We start from the raw sequence: 24,543 nt of genomic DNA, 5'->3' as shown, positions 1-24,543 counted from the left end.
GAAACAGGTCTTAGCTGTCTACCCTATCTAGGCCCCTCATAATTTTGTACATCCCAATTAGGCTACCCCTCAGCCTCCTCTGTTCTAAGGAAAACAGCCCCAGCCTATCTAATCTTTCTTCATAGCTTCAATTTTCCAGCCCTGGCAGCATTCTTGTAAATCTCCTCTGCACTCTCTCCAGAGCAATTATGTCTTTCCTGTAATGAAGCGAATACAGCTGTACACAAAATTCCAGCTGTGGCCTAACCAGCACTTTAACCAGTTTCATCATTACATCCCTGTTTTTGTATTCAATACCTCATCTAATAAAGGATGTATCATCCATATGCTTTCTTCACCACCTTATTCACCTGTCCTGCCACCTTCAGGGACCTGTGGACATGCATTCCAAATCTCTCATTTCCTCAACACCTCTCAATGTCCTCTCATATATGGAGTATTCCCTTGTTTTGATTCACCTCCCCAAATACATTACCTCACACTTCTCTGGATTGAATTCCATTTGCCATTTTTCCGCTCATCAGCCAAACCATTGATATAATTCTGGAGACAACAGCTTCACTATCAACTACGTGGCCAATTTTTGTGTCATCTGCAAATTTCCCAATCAAGCCTCCCACATTTAAGTCCAAATATTTAATATATACGACAAACAGCAAGGGCCCCAACTCTAAGCCCTGTGGAATGCCACTGGAAACTATTTTCCATTCACAAAAATATCCATCGACCATTACCCTTTGTTTCCTGTCACTGAGCCAATTTTGGATCCAACTTGCCACCTTCCCCTGTATGCCATGAGATCTCACCTTTCTGACCAGTCTGCCATGTGGGACCTTGTCAAATGCCTTACTAAAACCCATATAGACAACGTCCACTACACTACCCTCATCAATCCTCCTTGTTACTTCCTCAAAACATTCTACTAAGTTAGTAAGACATGATCTTCCCCTAACAAAACCATGCTGACTATCCCTGATCAATTTGTGCCTTTCTAAGTGACAGTTTATCCGGGGTCTCAGAATTGATTCCAATTATTTGCCCACCACCAAAGTCAGGCTGACTGGCCTATAAATTTCTGGCCTATCCCTCGCACCTTTTTAAATATTGGTACACTGTTTGCAGACCTCCAAACCTCTGGTACCTCACCTGTATATCTCGTGAGGATTGGAAAATGATCCACGGAGCATCCGTTATTTCCTCCCTGGCTTCTTTTAATGACCTGGGATATGATCCATCCAGATCTTTGTGTCTGAGCTGTTTCCCCGGATAAGCTATTGAGGAGCACGGATTTCTTGATTTCAATTTCAGCCATTGAGATCGGAAGCTAACAAGCCTGTGTGGTGGATGAGGTAATTGTCTAAAAACCCCACGGTATTATTGAAGGCCAGCAGTGTGTCTCCTGGAATTAGAGAGCTAGCCCAACATGCCATCCTCTGCCAACCCCACAATGCATCTAAACTTTCAGCCACTTTCTTTTCAGTTGTGGCTCCTTTCTTTAACAGAAGTGCAGCCCCCGAGCTTGTTGAAGGGTTTTTTTATAAAGCCTCACACACCTGGAGCACTTTGCAAAGTTTGAGCCCTGCACCCCCACAAGGCTCATCTCTACTTTCAATCAATGGCATTTTTCCTCTCCTAAGGGTTGCGTTTCTCTCTCCCTTATTAACTGTCACTCAACTTTTATTGCATATAAAATAGCTGACACATTTACCCCATGTAAAATTTATAGCACTTCAACCAGGCAATTGATTGTATTGCGAAGATTTTTATAAGCCATGTGTTCCGGTTCTGTGTAATTGCAAGTCTCAGACAGGGAGCAGAACCTGGGCCTTGCTATTTGATCAATAATTTACAGAAAAAGAAATGAAAGATCCTTGAGTCTGGTAAAGCATTAGAGGATGTGCATTCGATGGCGACATAGAATAAATAGCTGGGCCAAATGCAATCGCAGACAAAACCCAGAGAAAAGCTTGAAAGGGTTTTGCTGAAGACAGATGTGATACTAAACACCATGGTTAATGTATAATCTGTACAAACGTACTTTTTATAATGGGCCCAATCGCCACTATTGTTCTACAGGCAGGAATCCGGTTTTAATTAGTCAACATGACAGCAGGTTCAAAGCTAATGTACCTTCTGTGTTCTCGGGATTACGTTTATACCTAATCTGTAATAAATTTCACGTCAAGTTTCACGTCTGTACTCGATTAAAATAAACTGTTAACGTGAACGCTGAACATGCCTTTGATCACCATGCACCATTAGGACTATTCCTGCAGTCGTTTAAGTACAGCCATGTATCTCTCCTTTTTATTCCAAAAAAAAAATTAATCAATGTTTCTCTTTGCAGAATTTAAACCAGAATCCCAGGACACTTTTGCCGAAGTTTTATGGCTTGTACTGTATGCAGTCGGGAGGCACTAACATAAGAATTGTGGTTATGAACAATGTGCTGCCACGTTCTGTGCATATGCACCACAAGTACGATTTGAAAGGATCGACGTACAAACGTAGGGCTTCGAGGAAAGAGAGAGAAAAAGATATACCCACATTCAAAGACTTGGACTTTATACAGGACACACCGGATGGCCTTTTTTTTGATGCTGAGACATATAACGCGTTGATTAAAACACTTCAGCGGGATTGCCGGGTATGTAGAAACATAACACCATAACTGGGGTTGCTCTTTGTTGTCAGAAGCATGCTGTGCAACTTGGGACAATATGAATTGGCCAAAATATGAAGAGATTTTAACGTTCGTATTCCACTCTGTGCTCGACCTCAATTAGGTAAGCTGGCCCGGATTTTGCAGTCAGCCTCAAAAAGCTGCCCACACAAAGATCCAGCAACCTCCATAAGGTGGGTTTCACCTTTCCCAATGTCAGTTTGAATCTGGTGCCAAGTCAAGGGGGATTTCCAGGTGCCCAGCAGCAGTAATGCCATCAAGGCGGCTAATGTAGGCTAAGCAGCCAGTCACATTGAAGGATTTTTACAGACAGCAAACCAGGAAGTACAAGCCACTAGCATTTTGCTATTTTAATTTTTAAATTTTACTAATAGCAAAATAAATGATTGGGGCATGCACATTGGTAGAAGCTAAAATATCAAACTTTAAAAACAATATTTAAAAAATGTGAAATTTCTTATAATGAGGAAAAATTGGCACTCAACAAATATAAAACTACTCTTTCAATAACAGTAGGTCCTGAACTCAGTATGCTAAAAACCAGACTGCACCTTTTTTTTATTCGTTCATTGGATGGGGGCGTTGCTGGCTAGGCCAGAATTTATCACCCATCCTTAATTGCCCTTGAGAACTGAATGGTTTGCTGGGCCATTTCATTTCAGAGGGCATGTAAGAGTCAACCACATTGCTGTGGGTCTAGAGTCACATGTAGGCCGGGCGAGGAAGCGGATTTCCTTCCTCTAGTGAAACAGATGGGTTTTTATGACAATCGACAATGGTTTCACGGTCATCGTTAGACTTATAATTTTTTAAATTCAGATTCTTGGTGGGATTTTGAACCCTGGTCCCCAGAACTCTGGTTCGCTGGATTACAAGTCCAGTAACAATATCACTATGCCACCATAGAGTTTTCATGGGTTTTCACAGTGAAGCTAAGAGTGGGAGTTCTAGTCTGTCCAGGGATTTCTAATTGCCTCAACATGCACCTTTTTTGGAAAAGCAACAGCTGACTTTCGTGTTATTCTGTGCATGTGTGGACTCCAGAAGTTGCTGACGATTTCGGAGGAGTAATAACTGCAAAAGCTGACTGTTTCAGTCTCAATACCACTGCAAAACCTGGGCCATTAAGATTTTTTAAATAAATAATGTTAAAAATGTACACAGGAAAGGAAGAAATCAAAGAATTGTCTAACATTTAAGACCTGGTCATGAATGGTTTATTAAACAATCTATACAAACACCTCGTTCTGCCCAGCAGGGGTATCTGTGTTTATCAGAGTTCCCAACTGACTAAATGGGTTGATTTTAACTCTTTCCCACCAGAAAGGAAAGGAAAACTGGGAATGCTGTAAAAATGACCAGCTTGACCCATTTCCACCCTAACCAACCTGGTGAGAGTAGTTACAATTAACTCCTATCTCCCTAATCATTCATTTGAAATTGTTACCTGTGCTGGTAGTGCAAATTAGGGTTCCCAGCTTTGGTTGCATGAATTTCTGGAGGTTTCATTATATGACCCGCTAACTTTAACTGCCCTACCCCCACACTCCTGCCATCAGTCACCCACTCACCCTTCCTTGTTGCACATCCCCTTCCCATGCCGGTTGGCTGTTCATCTAACCAATAAAAAGTGGTCAAACGATAATGGAAAAAATACTTATTAATGTTCCTAGATTCTTCTCTCCTGGGTGACACACCCAGCAGTATCCTGGAGATTAATCTTCAATGCCTGGAGGCTCCAGGACAATCCTGGAGGGTTGGCAACCCTACCTCCCATGGCTCCAACTCAACATTCCTGCCATTGGTTGGTCAACTTGCCTATTGTCGCACCGCCCTATCTTCTCATAGCCAATTGGAAAGGGAACATTCTCCATGACTCTGTTGGGTGATTCTTGATTGTCAAACAGTCTTTTCTTCCACTCAGCTTGTGAATTTTCAGAACTAATAGATGAAAATGTTGGGAAAAAAAATCACCATTTTAAAAAAAAATGCTCCTGAGATTTTAAGGAGATTAATCTTCATTTCTTGGAGGCTCCAGAGCAATTCTGGAGGGTTGGCAACTGTAGTGGGAGGTCATCTGATGAAACCTCTAGGAATATGAAATTGGAGTTGCAGCTGGAGTTCAACTTGGATGTTTTGCTGAAAAGCTCCTGCATTGAAATTGTGACTGTTTGAAAAGTACTTATTGGCTGTCCTGAGGCCGTGAAAGGTGCTATATAAATGCAGGTGGTTTCTCCTCTTTCCCTGCAGAACAGGATGAAAATGCAAAACCTGCTCTGTACAGTTCTTCCCACATGAGCACGTAATATGGAAAATACACTCCACTGCATCTGAATACTTGATTTGTTTATATATTTGCAATTTTGAATGAGAAATGTGTAGGTGTTAATACATTAGCCTGTGCACAGTATATGCTTAGTGAGCCATGTGAATGATGGATTTGTCTGTGAAATGTGATGCCTGCGAAATGAAACGAAAAGGCTGCAATTGTTTTAACACCACAAAAGGTTCAGATCCTGGAAACGGGGGGTGGATAGGGGTGGGAGGAGAGGGGGTAGAGTGTTAAGTTCTGGTCTGCCTGAAACAATTGCTTGCCTGTTTAAAAGAAGCTTAAAGGAATATCCAGATAACAGTTACACTTGTTTGAACAAGGTCTTCCAGACAGAAATTCACATGTTTCAATATTTTTGAGTTTATTTTTGAGTATGTGTGTTCAGCGCAACAACCTTTCATTCATCCCTCTCCCACCACAGTAGTTTTACATTCTCCATCCTTCTGCCCCCTTTCCCATGCCCGACACACTTTTTTTTTTAATCCCCTTTCCACTTATAAAAGAAAGAAAGATTGCATGTATCTAGCATCTTTGACATCACCAAAATGTCCCAAAGCACTTTACAACTAATGAAGTACTTTTTGGAACTAGTCACAGTTATAACCTATGATCGCTTCTCATTTACTGTTGCTAATTTCTGGTTGCTTCTCTTTAGCTCCTTGTTCCCTTCAGATTTATTACCTTCCATACGCCCATACCAGGTGCCAGGGAGAGAGCAACACGAGTCCAGGCTTGGGGAAGTAGGGGCATGAGCAATGATGGAGATGGGGGTTAGACTGGAGATTACACTATTGTGATTACGTTAACCAGAATTGCTGTGGTCATGTCCCCTCATCGTTAGTTCCTGTGCCAGAGAAAGCAATTTTTCCATATCTACCCTATCAAATAATAGGAAAGTGGGAACAGGAGGAGGCCATTCAGCCCCTCGGACCTGTTCAACCATTCAATGAAATCATGGCTGATCTGAAACATAACTTCACATACCTGTCTTTGCTCCATAAACCCTGTTAACATTTTAACCCCTCAATCTTCTATACTTGAGGGAATACAAGCCAGTTGAATAGAGCTCTGGTTACACTGCACCTGCGACCCCACATTCAGTCCTGGGGTACAGCACATAGGAAGGATATATTGATATTGGAGGTGAGGGAGTACAACGCCAATTCAGCAGATGGATACCAGGGCTTAGAGGGTTAAATTAAGATGGGCATAAAAAATCTGGCACTGATGGTGGCACTAAAAACCAACCATGAGTGTCAGTGCATCCCAGACACAACAGCAAAAACATTGGGATGGTGAGCCAGCTTTATCAATCCCACCTCTGGCAATAGATTACAAGCTATTCCAAAGAGGAGAATCTGCCCAGAAGCAAGTTGTTGGGAGATCCTGGAAAATGGAAAGGCTAATACAATGGGTAGGAGGTCTTGTGGCGCAGTAGGTAGCATCCTTACCTCAGGGTCAGAAGCTCCAAGTTCAAGTCCCTCTTCAGGGCTTGATGACCATGGAAAGTGTATTCATAACATGGCCAAACAGGTTGAGTATCAGCCTGTAAATCTTTCCATTATACCTGATGGCAGGCAGTAAGAGTGGGAGAGTTTCCTGGTCAGCCATATTGCAGAAGGCAATGGCAAACCACTGCAGTACTTTGCCAAGCATAATCATAGACCAATCCAATGGAAGTCCATGGCCATCAACACCCTCTTGGGGTATGGTACCTGAAGGAGGGCGAGGAATACAATGGGTACTTTTGTGAATTGTTTTTAACAGAAATATTCAAGTTTTACGGTGACTGTGATGTTATTTATCATGGTGATACAACACTGGTAACGTTTTCAAAGCTGCAATTGGATCCTTTTCCTATGAAGGGATTTTTTTTTTTAAAAAGGTAGTGGGCTTTTTATTTGTTAAATGAGAAGATCTTGCGATTAAGCATTCTTGCACTTTGATAAATGTGTTTATCCTAAGGGTCTTTCAGTCAATGGCCTGCCCCAGAATAGCCTCCATTGTTGAGATCAGGATCTCATCATTTCAGAATAAAATTAATTAGACATTCCCTTCATCTAACTGAAGAATTGTTGATTACTGGTTCACCACATCAAATTAAGAATTTATTGAAAAATCTTAGAAGTGCCAAGGCCCACATTTCAGGCGATAAATGATAAGAACAATCAGATAAAATTTGACACCAAGTCACATAACATATTGGAAGAGATGACCGGAAACTTGGTTCAAAGAGAGGAGTTTTAGGAACATCTTCGAGAAAATAATAATGAGGTCTGAGAGGGAGCGGATGGGACTAAAGGGATCATGTCTTTTTTCTTTGAAGAAAAAGGATCGATATCCACTTTGGAGACATTTGATCTTGTCAGTATATATAGTGCTGATACTCTCCTCAGCAATCCAAGGAGAAGTTCAATGCACGATTAATATTTTATCAAATCAATCCGAAGCACAAATAGGAAAGGTTATTTTCTACTTATTTGTTACTTCCACCTCCAAATCATTACTGGCTTTCTCCACTGCCTCAGCTCATCAGCTGCTGAGGCCCTCATCCATGCATTTGTTCCCTCAAGGCTCAACTGTTCCAATGCTCTCCTGATAGCCTCCCTTGCACCCTCCATAAGCTTGAGGTCATCCAAAAATCTGCTGTCCGTATCCTGACTCACCAATTCCTGTTCTCCCATTACCACTGGAATTCCCCCTCTGAACCTCTCTGCCCCTCTCTCCTCCTTAAAACACTCCTTACCTCTTTAACCAAGCTTTTTGTCACCTGTCCGAATATCTCCTTATGTGGCTCACTGTCTAACTCTGTCTGGGAACATTACTGCGAAGGATGTTGGGATGTTTTATGATGTTAAAGGTGCTATATAAATGCAAGTTGTTGTTGTAAATATTCCTGCATATCATAATCCTATAATTTTCTTCTGTCTGTGTTTTCATTCCCCTTTAGGAACTGAATCATATTTGTTTGGATCCTCTCTAACGGTGCCACTAACCCAGTGATTTGGAACTTGGGTGACTCAGTAAATTATGCCAAACATGAAATTGCTATCAATTCCTTCTGCAGCTCAATAGTAACTGGGCATTTTTATGTCACCAGGTGTTGGAAAGTTTCAAAATCATGGACTACAGCCTGCTGTTGGGAATCCATAACTTGGACCTAGCCATCAAAGAGAAAGAGAAGGAAGCGGAAAGCCTCCAGACTGCCTCAGATGGGAAGCGCCTGGGGGGGCAGAAGGTCTTGTATTCCACAGCCTTGGAATCCATACAGGGTGCGACTAAATCAGGGGAATCTGTTGGAACAGATGATACGTAAGTCCTGTCAATATCCTCTTCTGTAGCTGGCCAATGTTCTCCTCAGTGAAACTAATTACTTTGAGCAGTTGAGTCATGGGCTTGTAATTTCCATTAGAATACGGCCACATAGCAGTGTGATGGTTATGCTACTGGCTAGTAATTAAGGCTAGTAATCGACTAATAATTCACAATTCAAATCCCTCCCTGTCAGCTTGGGAACTTGATTTTTTTTCCTAATCTGGGAATTAAAGACTTTTTTTAATATTAAGTCACCATGACACTGTTGAATTGTTGGAAAATTCCAATGGAAGGAAAGCTGCCAATCTTACCAAGTCCAGATGTAGCTCCAGTTTCTCATCAACCTTGTTGACTTGTGATTTGTTTTGGCAAAAAAGGTATGGTGAGAGAGTATAAAATAAAGGGAGAGCCTCTAAGGGGGGTGCAGGAACAGAGGGACCTTGGTGTGTACGTACATAGGTCATTGAAGATGGCAGGACATATGAAGAGAGCAGTTAATAAAGCAAATAGTATCTTGGGCTTTATTAATAGGGGTATTGAGTACAAGAGTAAGGAGGTCATATTGAACTTGTATAAGACACTAGTTAGACACTCATCTGAAGTACTGAGTCCAGTTCTGGGTGCCTTACTTGAGGAAGGATATGAAGGCATTGGAAAGAGTACAGAGGAGATTCACAACAATGATTCCTGGGTTGAAGAACTATAGCTATGAGGATAGATTGGAGAGGTTGGGTCTGTTTTCCTTGGAGAAAAGAGGAGGCTTGATAAGAGGTATGCAAGATCCTGAGGGGTATGGACAGGGTAAATAGTGAGAAACTGTTCCCACTCAAGAGAGCATCAAGAACTAGAGGGTACTGATTCAAAATAATTGGCAAAAGGAGTAAATGTGATGTGAGGAAATATTCTTTCACCCAGAGGGTGATTGGAGTCTGAAACAAACTTCTGAAAGGGTGGTGAGGCAGGTTCAACTGAGGTATTCAAAAGGGAGTTGGATTGCTGCCTGAAGAGAGAGAATGCGCAAGATTACGGGAATAAGGCAGTGGGGTGGGATTTATTAGAATGCTAATTCAGAGAGCCAGTGCAGACTCGATGGGCCAAATGGCCTCCTTCTGCACTGTAAAGATACCGTGATACTCTGATACTTTGACTTTTAACTGCCCCATGAACAGCTCGAGCAAATCATACAGTTCTATCAGACCACTAGAAGGTGGTCAATCTTGGGATAACTAGGAGTGGGCAATAAATGCTGGCCTGGCAGGCAATGTTTACATCCCGAGAATGGAAACATGCATACAAACACTGACCAGAAGTTCTCTGGTTTAATGTTTGTCTGTGTTGAGTTAATATCAACTGGAATCGTACAAAGGAAGAGACAAAAATGAAGCTATTAAACTGGATTTAATCATGAAAGCCACAACGTCAGAAAGCTGCCACTACGTTTCAGCACATTACTAACTGTCTGTTTGGGTTACAGAGGCCAAGTTAAGGGTTCGTACTTTTAATATAAATCATTCTGGTAACCATAGAGATGCATTTGGAAGTGCAGAAAATACATTTTAGGTCTTGATGAGAATTAAAAATAACAACCTGAGTTGCCATAATAGACCAAAAATATGACACTGGGACCTGTTGCACCTAAAATTTGAGGCGTAAAATTTTCACCTATTCAGTACCAGTGTAAATTTTAGACTGTTACAGAAGCTATACTTCTTGCAGGGGAAGTTCCTGTGTCGATGAGCAGTGCAGGGTTTTGGGAGTGGTTTCCCAGAATCGATGCAAAAGATGGAGGAAATTCGGGCCTAGTGGAAAAGCAGGCATCAGTCACCTCGCCCTTGAATTTCCTCTGTCCTTAGCAGCAAGCATCTAAATTGTGCCATTGGATGATGTAAGTTTTCAGGAAACTCTGGGTCTCGACTGGCATTTGAGCTCATTTCCAGATACATTAGTAACTGAAGCACATGTTGTGGTTGTTCCTTATCATGGTATCTTCCGTGGTTAAGTTCAGTTTAATACCTTCGTTTTTGTCTGTCTCATTTTTGCATAGTTGACTTCTGGTTTTCAGACATGTATTGTTGCTTATGCGTTGTTTGCCAGTAAGGACTCTGCCTTGGCTCTTGTCATGTTACATCAAATCACCTGCTGTTGGGTTACCTTCTGCTTTATTTCATGGTAATACCCTGATTAAAGTCTGCAACCACAGGCCTGTAGGTCCTTTCTAATTATTTTATGTACATGGACCGTAGTCGTGAGTTCCACATTCTCACCACTCTCACTGGTAAAGAACTTGCTCCTGAATTCCCTATTGGATTTTTGGCGACTATCATATTTTGATGGCTGTTAGTTTTGGACTCCCCCCCCCGCCCCCCAAAGTGGAAACATTTCCTCTGCATCTTCTCAATCAAATCTCCTATTTTCTGGAGAAAAGAGCCCCAGCTTGTTCAGTTCTTCCTGTTTGTTCTAACCTCTAAGTTTTGGTATCGCCCTTGTAGTTCTTTTTCAGTACCATGTTTTTATTCTTTCATGGGACGTGGGCAAAGCCAGCATTTGTTACCCATCCCTAATTGCCACGACTCAATGCTTGCGGGCCATTTCAGAGGGCGGTTAAAAGTCAACGACATTGCTGTGGATCTGGAGTCACATGAAGGGCAGATTCCCTTCCCTAATAGGACATTAGTGAGTGAACCAGTTGGGTTTTTACAACAATCGGTGATTAGTTTCTTGGTCACCATTACTGAAGCTAGCTTTCGATTCCAGGTTTACTAATTGAATTTAATTTCCACCAGGTGCCGTGGTGGGGTTTGAACCTGTGTCCCCAGAGCATTAGCCTGGGCCTCTGGATTACAAGTTCAGTTTCATTATCACCACACCACCATCTCCAGTACCCCTGTATCCATTTTATGACATGGTCATTGGAACTGTACACAGTGTTTGGCCCATTTGAACTTTTAGTTTTGTATCAGTATTCTTACTCTTCAATATTACTATGAGCAGGGTTAACAAGTTCTGTACTTTGCTGGCAGTGCCAAGTTGTACTTGTTACTGTAATAGGATGGTCTTGGGACAACATTGTTATTTCTTAAAAAGATATCTCAAATTCGTATCAGGGAAACAATGGTACTGAAATATCACCAGCTCCACAGGCTTCCCCTAGCATTTTATTTGTGGAATTTTGGCTTTATCTGTCAAAAAGACAATCGAAGCAGTTACTTATTCTGTTTCATAACATTACTTATACTGATTGCCAGCCTGTTGCTCGATGAATTGTAGCATCTATCTCATTATTCTTTAGCTGATCAAGGACCTAACAGTTCCTGATGAGTCTTTCCAAATCTATTGGCACATTAAGTACCCGATTGTATGGTGTAGTATTTGTGGAGGACAAACACGAACGATCCCTGTCTGAAGATGATGAGCTATGAGAAAGATTAGAGAGCTTAGAGTGTAGAGTATAGAAAGTAGAAAGTTTAAGTTTAGGCCTTATCAGTTTATCAAGTTTTTAATGGTTTACATAAAGTGAGTCCAAAATATTGCTTAAAAGATTAACCAAGCAAGAGTTTTAAAAGAATAAAAAGTAAATTTATCATGTATAGTTTTTTTTTAAAGTTCATGACACAATTAAGGTGATAATCATTTGATTTTATTTATCTTATTTGGCAGCTTATTCCAAACACTACTGGAGGTTTTCAGAAGGCAGCTAAAGGCTAGGCTGGTTAAGCTATAGAGTTGGAAGGACCGATGGGATGAATGAACTTATTAACTTCTCTTTTTTCCATGGTGATTATGTGTCTATGTCATAGGCTATTGTACAAAGAGCTCCTCCTGCCTCTTGTCATCGAGACAATTACATTCAATAGACTGGTTTAGCAAATGTGCCTTCATTAAAATCAAGATGGGCTTGCGAGTTCTAAATCTGACTTTAATCTGATTTTCATGTCGTATGATAGAATAATTGAGGTGTATAAGGAGATTAAATGAGGGGAAAACTTGCTGTTACTATTATTTGGCATGTATTTTTCTCACTTTTTAGTTTAGCCAACACAGTAAAACTATTTCACTAAAGCATCTGCCGCTGCTTTACTTTTTCTTCACTTATTGTATTAACTCATTGGCCCTGATATTGGCAGAAAAGGTACAGCAGAGCTCAGCAAGGCCGGGGATGTGGAAACTCTGTGAGCTCTAATGGCAGGGTCTCATTAGAATTCTTTTCTTTCATTGCTCACTCAGTAGAGTGGAAGGCTGAAACACCAGTTGTGGGGCTGAGTGGAAGTGGTGGGGAGAGGTGGTCCTCAGCTGAGAGACCCTTGGGCTCAATCCCCGAGACGGGGGAGGGAGTGGTAGATCAGGGCTTGTGGGTGTGGTAGCGATTGTGGTGGGCGAGGAGGGTGGTTGAGGAGAGAGGCCGCAATCGGCAGTTGGGAGGCTGAAGGCTTCCTTGAGTTCTTGGTTGGGGGTGAGGGGGTGGTGGCGCTTGGGTGGTGTGGAGGCCAGTGGGAGTGGGAGAGGGAGAGGTAGTTTGGGTGGAGTGGGGGGAGATGGGTGTTGGAACTCTCCTCCCAGTGGCCCACAATATATCTTGTAAAAGACAGTAACCTCTTGAGCTCTCCCCCGCCCCTCCCATTCACTGCCTGGTTTCCCAAACCCTGCAAAACGCAAACAGCGGTAGATTTTAGTTAGGCTTCCAACACACGGTGGGAGCTTGATTTAAAGCATTAATGAAAAGTCCAACTTCTTGTGGATGGTAAATCCACATGACATGAAATCTGGGTGTGTAAGTGGCAGGTTGGGGGCGTATTCCCTGTTAAACTTGTTACTCAGCACCAACACGCCACCCCTCCCCCACCCCGACGCTCTCCCACGTGTTGCTTGTGTGGGTGGGAAGAGTCTGTTGGCCCCTCTTTCAAATGGACAAGGCTGTGAAATGAAAATTAGTCTTTCCTGCAACATGTCATGGTGTTGGACTGGCTTTCACATGAGGTCACGACTGTTCATAGAATCTTCCAGCACAGATGGAGGCCATTTAGCACATTGTGCTGGTGCTGGCTCTTTGAAAGAACTATCCAATTACTCTCCCTCCCCTGCTCTTTCCCCCATGGTGCCACATGTTTTTACTCACTCAGTATTTATCCTGACTCCTTTTGAAAATACGAGTGTGTGGATGGCAACTGGTACATTTGTACGTCTGGGTTTAGCTGTGTTTAAAGAAAGAAGAAGAAAAATCAGTGGACAACTTAAGTTTAGTGTGAAGCCCACAGGATGTGGCATCAGGAAGTTAGTGCTTCCTGATATTGTGACTGGGGAGGCTACCCACAATCCGCCAATCCTATATCCATGTCACAGAGTGGTATTTCCTGTCACATTGTCTCCCCATCAGATACAGGTGAGGAAAATACAAACACAGAAACTATTAATTTCAAAGCATGGCAGTAAGAGACAATGGAGAACTATGATGAAGAATACAGTTATTTCTGTCTATATAACATGTAAAATGAGGTAAATAATGCAGCAGAATATACCTCTTCTCCAAGTTGCTTTACGAAGAGGTATGGTCCGCTGGGCTGGACCACTTTGAATTTACTTTAGAATCCAGTCAGAGCTGATGTGATGAAAATTCCCTCTTTGTTTTAGGGATTTTACAGTTTTGCAGCCTTGGCCTTGCCCCTCATGGATCGAGAGACAAACCAATGTCGTCCTCTTCAGCCTTTCAAGTCCCATCCTGAGCAAAGCTCCATCTTTCTCAGATTAATATCCTGCTAGTCCGTCACCCTTGTCATCAGTTACACACTCTAGCTCTTTCCCTTATACCTCTGCAATATTCTCCACCCCTATTTCCTTTGACCTTGTCTCTTATGTATCCCCTTCGCTGCACCAACAGTGGCCAAACTTTCAGCCACCCTGGCCCATACTCTGAAACTTCATTCTTAAACCTTTCCACCTTGCTGCTACTGTCTGTCTGCCTATTAAAAAGCCTGTTCAAAATCTGTATTTTCCATTGTGTCTTATATTACTGTTTGGTATCTATTTTCTCCCATGTGCAGTGCCTTCGGATATTTATTACTTTGAAGGCACTGTATAACATAAGTTATCATTATACCCAGTTGGGAGTGTTGCACACTGACACTGGGTGCACAGGAATATAGAAACAGAGGGGACCATTCAGGCCCTTGTGCCTGTTCCACCATTCTTTCAGATTGTGGCTGATCTGTAAAAAGTAGAGTGTGTTCCATTTCCAAGTCTTAAAGAAACAGGTCTTGCCACCACGTTGGAAATGTGAATTTTATACTGTATTTAACTATACAGGCTATAAAACATGAAGCATAAGCTGGCCCATTGGTCCATGATTGGTGATGGATGGTAAAATCTAGCGATTTACTGTGAATTGATGCACAACTGTTCAGCCAGTGAAGCGAGTGCTGAAGAAGCATCACGTTCAGCCTTTGGATCGATAATGGTAACGGAGGAAACTACAATAGGTGCTAGCTGTAACCCAACAGGCCCCCAAGGACCTTCCTGTGGGAGACATTGCTTATCTCACTGGCTTTCACAACCCGTACACTGAAATATACTTGATAACGCAAGTTATGTTCAAAAATAAAACATTGGCAATTGTATTTAACCCAGAGTTCAGTGCTTTCCTGGTAAATCTATGTTAGGCCTGAGGATTCCTGGGGACTAATTCTAACTGAGTGATAATGAGTGAGATTGATTTAGCCGCCTGTCATACACCAGGTCTGATTTTCACTCCAGGAAAATCCATTGGGATGTCAATCTGCCGACTGGTTAAGCATCGGCAAAGTAAAAATTGTCCATCTTATTTCTCCATCCACACTCCCTGTTAAATATTTGTAGCCATTATTTATGCTTTGCTATTACTTATTTTTCTTCTCTTTTTCCAGAATGGGTGGCATACCAGCCAAAAATAGTAAAGGAGAGAGACTTCTACTTTATATGGCCATTATAGATATTCTACAGTCTTACAGGTATTGACTGCATGCGTAAAATTATTTTTCTTCTGTGGGATTTGTTGGTGTTTTCACTGTCCCAGACTGGTCTTTCACACTAATGAAAGTGAGGATTCCATGTATAGCCTATCCACAAGTTGGCTATTTATGTCTTGAGGTTTTCACTTGGCAAATGGGTGGACATTGGAATGAAACATTCTTTTGACCTCAGATGTTTGACTCTGATTCAGCATGCAAACCACTTCCTCCTCTCCTCTCACCCAGCCCACCTTAGCTGAAAAGGTCTTGGATCTAGGTGCTTCTAATTTTGAATTGCTCACAGCAGAGATGTCTAAGCTCTCCCTTAGTTGTCCACAGACAACTAAGTGGGCATCCTAGAAACTTGGAGGCCACCTGTGATGATTGAATGAGTGTTTTCACTTTATTGGCACCTCTACTTGAAATTGCTAACGCTTGCAAGTGCTGGGGTTCTGACTAGGACTAATCTAACAGGACAGCAAGACCTACAAAAATTCAACCAAGGCAAACCCAACCAATAAGAAATAAAAATCGTGAATAATGTTGATTTGCCAAGGCTTCTCGGCCTGGATTAGTGGGGATCTTGGGGTCAATGGTTTAGATCACTCCCCAATCTTGAGTTCAGCTCAAAACCTGCTAAATGGGGTTAAATTGGCCATTTCAGCTCCGTGAGCCCTGGTGTGGCCAATAGAAAAGAGAATTCACAAGGCTACACTAAGGAAGGGAAGTGTCAATGCTGGGGCCAGAGAAAGGGAATTTTTACTGTGTGGCTGACCTTGCTGTCCTGGAAGTGTTTAATAATAATACTGGGAGCATAAACTGGGAGGCTGTTTCATTCCCTCCTGTCATCTCTCTCACAAAAAGTCGTCTTCTCAAAAAGTAAATCTATCGTTCATGTTTGCAAATTGCAATACTTCAATGATAAATCTTTGGCACAATGTCCTACAGTTTTTTAATTTACATATTCAAAACAGCAAATCGTAATTGCAATTAATTTCAGCTTTCAAATGCTTAACTAATTTATCTCTTCCCCCAACAGGTTCATTAAGAAGCTGGAACACTCTTGGAAAGCTCTTGTCTATGATGGAGTATGTTTACATTTTACTTATCTTTATGATCAAAGTAGTATTAAGCGAAAGGATGTAATTACTAAATATACTTAATAGCAGAGACAAAAGGAAAGTGGCCCACAAGGAAATGGGAAGGTTGAAGAAAACACTCAGCCTTTTTTCATTATTGTAATTCTGTGTAAAGTAGTAAGAATATGAAAGTGAGCATTCTCTGAGCAGTAGATGCATTTATTCTGCAAATGTGCCAGATTTATAATTAAATGATATAGATTTTACAACATTTCAGCCCTCCTATACCCTCACCGACCCTCATCTCACCCTAGCAACATATCCTTCAATTCCTTTCTCCCCCAAGCATTAATCTAACTTCCCCTTAAATGCATCTACACTATTCACCTCAACCACTCCTAGTGGTAGCAAATTCCGCATTCTCACCACTCTCTCTGGGTAAAGAGGTTTCTCCTGAATTCCCAATTGGATTTATTAGTGACTCTATTTGTGACCTATGAGCGACATCGCTTCTTGCTTGGGAAGGATGTCCCGAAAGGTGAAACGATTTAATTTCTAGCTAGCCTAGTGTGTAGATCCTTTTAACGTATACATGCTTATATCATCCGTTTGGCTGCTTTCTGATGTGCAGTGTTTGTAATGGTGGTTTATGAGGATCACAGTCTTCAATTGCTTAAAATGTCATGTGAGCAGTTTTTTTACTTTTTTCTGATTATGACCAGCCACCAACTTCAAAGATTGGAGTGAAAATGTTGGTTTGAGTACCGAGTGGGATCATGCACTCCACTCGCCAACTCTTTCCTTAAAATAATCAACCACAAAAACTTCAGCACCATGTTATAAATACTGTGGCGTTGCACACTCACTGCTTTCACTATTAGGAAGCTTAATGCGCTCACACTACATTCAGGCCTGCATTATTTGTATTCCGGTGTTTGCCCATTTAAAATAAACTGATTGTGTAAAAACAGCCCATTTAGAGAAGCTGTAATGTGTTTGATAAATGTTCTATTCTGGGGTTCCAAGTAGATAGCTACTACTTGAGTGGAGGCTACTCTCGATGTGCATCTTCCATTAAAGGCAAATTGAATGTGGAGCTGTTTTTACACTCTGATATTATCAAGATTGCAATCTAGTAAATTGTAGCTAGAATTTTAAACTTGCTCCATGATTCAGATAAAGGAGATTGAGATTCAGAAACTGATAAAGAATTGGTTCCAATCAGTTCAGGTGATGACACTGATTGAGTAGAAACATTTTCTTGGTCTAAATGAGGTTAAGAATGGAAGACTATTCTGACAGCCAGAGTATACATGTCATTTATAGATGTAATCTGTTTGAATGTCATTACAAGTAATTCATAGACCACATCTCTCAACTCTTTACTACTTGGAACTATGTTTGGCACTGGAGTTTAACCATTCAGATGTGAAGGTTCTTTGACACAGCATACTGGAGCACAAACACACTGTGCCATGGAGTAGGAGGACAGGTGTTCATTTTGCCCTATTCCTGATTTCCACCATGGCAGCATCTTGCAAAGAATGGGGAAAGTGGATGGACATGTTCTGCCATGGTGAGACGGCTTACTTTATAGCCGTTAGTTGGGAAATACAAGAGTCTTTATAGACTCATAAACGGTTACAGCGCAGAAGGAGGCCATTCGGCCCATTGTGTCCACACCAGTCAACAAAGATCTGACAACACTAATCCCATTTTCCAACGCTTGGCCCATAGCCCTGGAGGCTATGGCAGTACAAGTGAATGTCTAAATACTTCTTAAATGTTATGAGAGTTTCTGGCTCAACCACCCTTTCAGGCAGTGAGTTCCAGACTCCCACCATCCTTTGGGTGAAAAAATTTCTCCTCAACTCCCCTCTTAGCCTTCTATCTCTTACCTTAAATCTATGCCCCCTGGCTATTGACCCCTCTAATAATGGAAAAAGTGCCTTTCTATCAACCCTATCTATGCCTCTCAATCTTATACACCTCTATCAGGTCCCCTCTCAACCTTCGCTGCTCCAAGGAAAACAATCCCAGCCTATCCAATCTTTCCTCATAGTTCAGACCCTCCAGCCCAGGCAGCACCCTGGTAAATCTCCTCTGCACCTTCTCCAGTGCAATCACATCCTTCCTATCCTGTGGTGATCAGAACTGCATGCAGTACTCCAGTTGTGGCCTAACCAGCGTTTTATACAGTTCCAGCATAACCTCCCTGCTCTTGTATTCTATGCCTCGGCTAACAAAGGCAAGTATCCCATATGCCGCCTTAACCACCTTATCTACTGCCATGCTCCTCTCAGGGATCTGTGGATATGCACACCAAGGTCCCTCTGATCTTCAGTACTTTCCAGGGTCCTATCCTTCATAGTGTAATCCCTTGCCTTGTTAGCCCTCCCCAAGTGCATTACCTCACACTTTTCCGGGCTGAATTCCATTTGCCACTGCTCTGCCCACCTGACCGGTCCTTTGATATCCTCCTGCTGTTTATGACTATTCTCCTCACTATTTACCACCCTACCAATTTTTGTGTCATCCGCGAACTTCTGAATCATACCCCCTACATTTAAGTCCAAATCATTTATGTGCACCACAAACAGCAAGGGCCCCAGCACGGAGCCCTGTGGAACCCCACTGGAAACAGACTTCCAGTCACAGAAACATCCCTCTACCATCACCCTCTGCTTCCTGCCTCTCAGCCAATTTTGGATCCAACATGCCACTTTGCCTTGGATCCCATGGGCTCTTACTTTCTTGACCAGTCTGCCATGAGGGACCTAATCAAAAGCCTTGCTAAAGTCCATGTAGACTATATCAAATGCATTGCCCTCATCCACACTCCTGGTTACCCCCTCAAAAAATTTGATCAAATTTGCCAAACACGACCTTCCCTTAACAAATCCATGCTGACTATCCCTGATTAATCCGTAACTCCCCGAGTGCAGATATATTCTGTCCCTCAGAATTCTTTCTAGTAACTTCTCCACCACCGAGGTTACGCTGACTGGCCTGTAATTTCCTGGTCTATCCCTTCCTCCCTTTTTTAATAATGGGACGATGTTAGCAGTCCTCCAGTCCTCTGGCACCTCAGCTGTGGCCAGAGAGGATTTGAAAATTACTGCCAGGGCCCCTGATATCTCTTCCCTTGCCTCCCTCAACAGCCTGGGATACATCTCATTCGGGTGGATTTATCCACTTTTAAGGCCGCTAAACTCACTAGTACCTCCTCTCTCTCCATGTTAATTTCCTCTAATATTTCACAGTCCTCCACCCTGATGTCTATACCTGCATTGTCTTTTTCCATTGTGAAGATGCAGAGTGTTCATTGAGGACTGTATCCACGCCTTCTGTGTCCACGCACAGATTACCTCTATGGTCCCTAATTGGCAGTACTCTTTCCCTAGTTATTCTCTTGCTCCTTATATATTTTTAAAAACCCCTTTGGGTTTTCCTTTATCCTACCCATCAATGCTTTCTCATGCACTCTCTTAGCTTTCCTAATTTCCTTTTTAAGTTCCCCACTGCATTTTTTATACTCCTCTAGGGACTCTGCTGTATTAAACTCTCTGTATCTGCCATAATCTTCTTTTTTTCTTAATCCTAAACTTTATGACCCTTGACATCCAGGGTTCTCCAGACTTGGACCCCCCTCCCGCCCCCTCTGTCTTTGCGGGAACATATTTGCCCTGTACTCTCGGTATTTCTTCTTTGAATGCCTCCCACTGCTCTGACACAGTTCTATCTGCAAGTTGTTGCTCCCAGTCCACTTGGGCCAAATCATATCTCATCTTAGTAAAATTAGTCTTTCCCCAGTTTAGAACTTTTATTCCTGGCCCAACCTTATCCTTTTCCATAACTATCCTAAATCTAACTGAGTTATGGTCACTATCTCCAAAATGCTCCCCTACTGATACACCTTCGACCTGCCCATACTCATTTCCAAATATTAGGTCCAGAACTGCCCCCTGCCTTGTTGGGCTTTCTACATACTGGCTAAAAAAGTTCTCCTGGATGCAACTTAAGAATTTTGCTCCCTCCCTACCTTGCGCACTAAAACTATCCCAGTTAATATTTGGGTAGTTAAAATCCCCTACTGTTACTGCCTTATTATTCTTACACTTCTCTGAAATTTGAATCCATATTTGATCCTCTATTTCTCCCTGACTGTTTGGGGACCTATAGTACACACCCAACAGCGTGTTTGCCCCTTTCATGGTTTTTACTTCTACCCATATGGCCTTATTTGATGATCCTCCCATGATATCATCCCTCCTCATTGCTATCATTGATTCCTTGATCAATATTGGGACACTCCCTTCTCTTCGATCCCCGTCTCTATCTTGTCTGAATACCCTATAACCAGGAATGTTAAGCTACCAATCCTATCCTCCTTTCAGCCAAGTCTCAGTCATAGGCACATGGGAGTATATCATAGCTATCTGTGCCCCCAGCTTGATTGTCTTATTCCTCAACCTCCTTGCATTAAAATATATCCCATTTAGCCTTGCTAAATTCACTTTCTTATCTAGCTTATGTTTCCTCTGCCCTCCAGACTCACGTACTAGCGTTTAAGCTTCTAATTCCATCTCAGCTTCTCTCCCCTCTGAACTACTTTTCAGGGTCCCATCCCCCTGCCAATTTAGTTTAGCAGAGGGCTAGTGTTATCCCCAGAAGCATGGTACCAAGCAGACTACAAAAAGTGACTTAGTTTGAGGAGGAGGGAGGGCCAGAATGTCCCTATGCGGTGCTGTGTTTGCACATAGCAGTGCAAGAAAAATGGAAATGGCCAACATCTACTTGGACCCCTATGCAATCAGTTTCTTTGCCAGACCTTCTAGGGGCAATCTCGCTGAGCCACATTGTGGTGGGATATGGGTCGTACACTATCTACAAATCCCTTTTATCTTTCCACAGGATTCTGTGTCAGTCCATAGACCAGGATTCTACGCTGATCGGTTTTTGAAGTTCATGAGCAGTCGGGTATTTAAGAAGACACTGTGTGAGTATCAGGAAATATTTGATATTTCACTGTTGTCTTCCTTGTTTAAATATGTTGACAGCCACTGAATGTATTTGCATGCTTTTTCATAGACTCATTCACCACAGCAGGCAGCCAATTGGCCCATCATGGCTGTGCTGGCTCTGTAAAAGAGCTATCCAGTTAATCCCACTCTTCTCCTTCCCCATAGATGCAAATGTTTGCTTTTAAGTATTTATCCATATTACCTCCACAACCCTTTCAGGCAAAACATCATAACTCACTGCGTAAAAACAGATGATCCTTATCTCCCCGCTGGTCACATACCTTACATCTGTAAAATAAATGCAAAACGCTGCAGATGCTGGAGATCTGAGATAAAAAAAACAAAGTGCTGTAAAAACTCAGCAGACCTGGCTATAGAGAGAGAAACAGGAGTTAATGTTTCAAGTCCAATATGATTCTACCTCGGAATTGTAATTTTGGGACTTCGTTCTGAAGAAGTCGTATTGGACTCGAAACATTAACCCTGTTTCTCTCTCCACAGATGCTTCCAGACCTGAGTTTTTGCAGCGCTTTCTGTTTTTATTTTGTACCTTTTTAAATCTATGGTTACTGACCATTCTGCCAGCATTAAGGGTCTCCTTACTTATTCAATCAAAACCCTTGATAATTTGGAAAACCTCCATCAAATCTGTCCTTAACCTTCCCTGTTTGTAAGGAGAACGAACCCAGGTTCTCTAGTTTCTCCACAAAACTGAAGTTATTTCACAGGACATTTTTATTGTTCTCCGCTATTTAGAAAGAATTTGCCTTTACTGGGTTCAGTAGAGGGTTCACAGGGCTGCAGAATTGCAGACTAGAAGTTGTTTTACTGCCAGAATGAACCATACTGAACCATACGATGTACAAAAAGGAAACCAGACAAGCTGTGCATTTAACATGTGTTAACTGCATTCCATGTGTAGCTATTGGATGACTTTCCATAAGGGCTTAAGTTTGATTAGAGAACATATTAATACCACCAAGCAAACTCCAAGGCCTTGTCGAAACTCTGGGATACATCATTATTCAGAAAATATTATGCATGGAGCATGCCTTGAAATGCTGAGTGCTGTTTTTAAAGGGAGCGGAAGGTGTTAATGTAGCCCTATTGCTGATGGACTCCAATTCTGAAAAGAGAGATGGATAGATTTTTATTAGACCAGCATTATGGAATCTAAACAGTTTAATGGAGTTAAGGTACGGATCAGTCATGATCTAGTTAAATGCCACCCTCCTATGCAGAGAGCTGAATGACTGACTGGCTTTCAAATTGGATCTGTTTAGGTTTGCCACAGGCTCAACACATTTTATTTTTCAGCATTTGCTGTCTTGAAGTATTAGAATGTAAGTGTGTTACATGTGTGTTACGCTGTTTTTTTAAATTCATTCATGGGATGTGGGCGTCACTGGCTAGGCCAGCATTTATTGCCCATCCCTAATTGCCCTTGTTCAGAGGACATTTATAAGACAATCACATTGCTGTGGATCTGGAGTCACATGTAGGCCAGACCAGGTAAGGACGGCAGATTTCCTTCCCTTTAGGAGATTAGTGAACCAGATGGGTTTTTACGACAATCGACAATGGTTTCATGGTCATCATTAGACTTTTAATTCCAGATTTTTATTGAATTCAAATTCCACCATCTGCTGTGGTGGGATTCGAACCCTGGTCCCCAGAGCCGGGACACCATTGCCTCCCCATGAGGTCCAGATCTCAGCAATAGCAATGGGGTAGTTGATGAGCGGCAACTAGGCACTTCCACCTGAAAAAGAAAGGAAAATGAAGACAAATGATAATTGGATCCCCCCTCACTTCCAAAAAAAATGATAAGTATTTGTGTCAATTGATGAGACCTGGCCTACATCAGGGAATACTGCGTGGTCCTTGCAGCCTAGAAAGAGAGGGGGGATTAAAGTATAATTTAGAAGGATGGATGAAGATAGCTTTATCTCATCAATGAAATAATCTTTGGAAACTGTGGTCCGTCATTGGAAGCAGTTTTTGCCCCAGTTACTGACTGGACAAAAGCCTTTATCAGCAGTAAGGGTTACAGGTAGTGTGAGTTTGGGCAGTGTCAGCCCAATTCCTGTAAATCCAAAACCAATGTACAAAGTTTCTGCTCATTGGCTTTGTCGATTTCATTCAACGTAAGTGTTACACCAATGGAGGAAATGGAAACGTCACAACGGGGCATTAAGAACTCCTCTTCGGAGGAATTTTGATGGTGACGGTGAGTTTGAGAGGAAGAGAGCACCCAACTTTTCAGTCTCATGTGTAATAAAATTCAGTAACAATGCAAGCTTCCTCTTGGACTATTATTCAATGACTGGTCTTGTTTCCATCCTGCACGTGGTTGGATTGCAATTGCACTCCTATCTGTGGAAAAGAGACTTTCCTACGTTCACCCAGTGAATCAAATTTTACCAAAAAAAAAGTCATGTGGAACTGTAGCCTGCATAAGTTGGTATCAATAAATGGCAGCTGTCTCCTCTCCAAGAGAGCAAAGTATTCAATGCTACCTTATAGTGGAATGAATTTATGGATTTCAAGTTTTCTTTCAAATGAGATTGCATTTTTGTCCTGTTTTCACTGACACAGCTTTGCGGCCGTCTCCTTCAAAGAAAGCTCGTAATTCCATTCCGGCTATTAAATATATAGGACAGGAAGTTCTGTCCTCTGGACCAATACAGGATACAACTGAGGGAAAGAATGAGCTGCTATTTGGAACCAGGAGCTATTGTAGCCTTGATGGAGAAGGTAATGTATGGAGCTCGTATTTAACTTTAGTTAGCGACATTATTTGTTATTGAGAGCTTAATTGATCTAAGATTAATGTGCAGCTTCTCTCCCCTTATAAATGGGTGGTGCTGACTATTTAACCCTCCTCACAACCAGAAGTTAGATTCTGAATTTGTTTCGTGGGAGCATTGCAAGCTTAGTCTTAAAATAATCTGTAAGTTCCTAATCAAAATTCTCTTTGTTAATTTAAACATTGGGTATGCTTGGAACTGCCCTGCATGCCACAATCCTGTATGAAATTGTCACGCATCAGTAATATTAATACCCGTTTTGGATTTTCAGGCAATGATTTTCTTTCTCTGAAAACATGGTATTCTAGGACGTGTAACCATTT

The 24,543-nt window shown here is 41.9% G+C and overlaps 1 protein-coding gene across 4 annotated transcripts in view; it reads left to right on the top strand.

Moving 5' to 3' along the window:
• Positions 1-24,543, top strand: part of LOC144668223 (phosphatidylinositol 4-phosphate 5-kinase type-1 beta-like) — a 387,051-nt gene that overhangs the window by 98,741 nt on the left and 263,767 nt on the right. For 3 of the 4 annotated variants that reach the window (XM_078529999.1, XM_078530008.1, XM_078529991.1), the window contains 6 exons: positions 2,348-2,647; positions 8,116-8,327; positions 15,224-15,307; positions 16,347-16,395; positions 21,301-21,385; positions 24,009-24,149. In XM_078529999.1, coding sequence (XP_078386125.1) covers positions 2,348-2,647; positions 8,116-8,327; positions 15,224-15,307; positions 16,347-16,395; positions 21,301-21,385; positions 24,009-24,149 — 871 coding nt within the window. Of the gene's footprint in view, positions 1-2,347; positions 2,648-8,115; positions 8,328-15,223; positions 15,308-16,346; positions 16,396-21,300; positions 21,386-24,008; positions 24,168-24,543 lie in introns of all 4 variants that reach the window. The other variant, XM_078530016.1, reaches the window with a different exon arrangement.

Source organism: Cetorhinus maximus, chromosome 2 (genome assembly GCF_964194155.1).
Source record: "Cetorhinus maximus chromosome 2, sCetMax3.hap1.1, whole genome shotgun sequence".
Classification (NCBI taxonomy): domain Eukaryota; kingdom Metazoa; phylum Chordata; class Chondrichthyes; order Lamniformes; family Cetorhinidae; genus Cetorhinus; species Cetorhinus maximus.
Note: the sequence above shows the minus strand (reverse complement) of the source record. Positions and strands in the feature narration are given on the sequence as shown.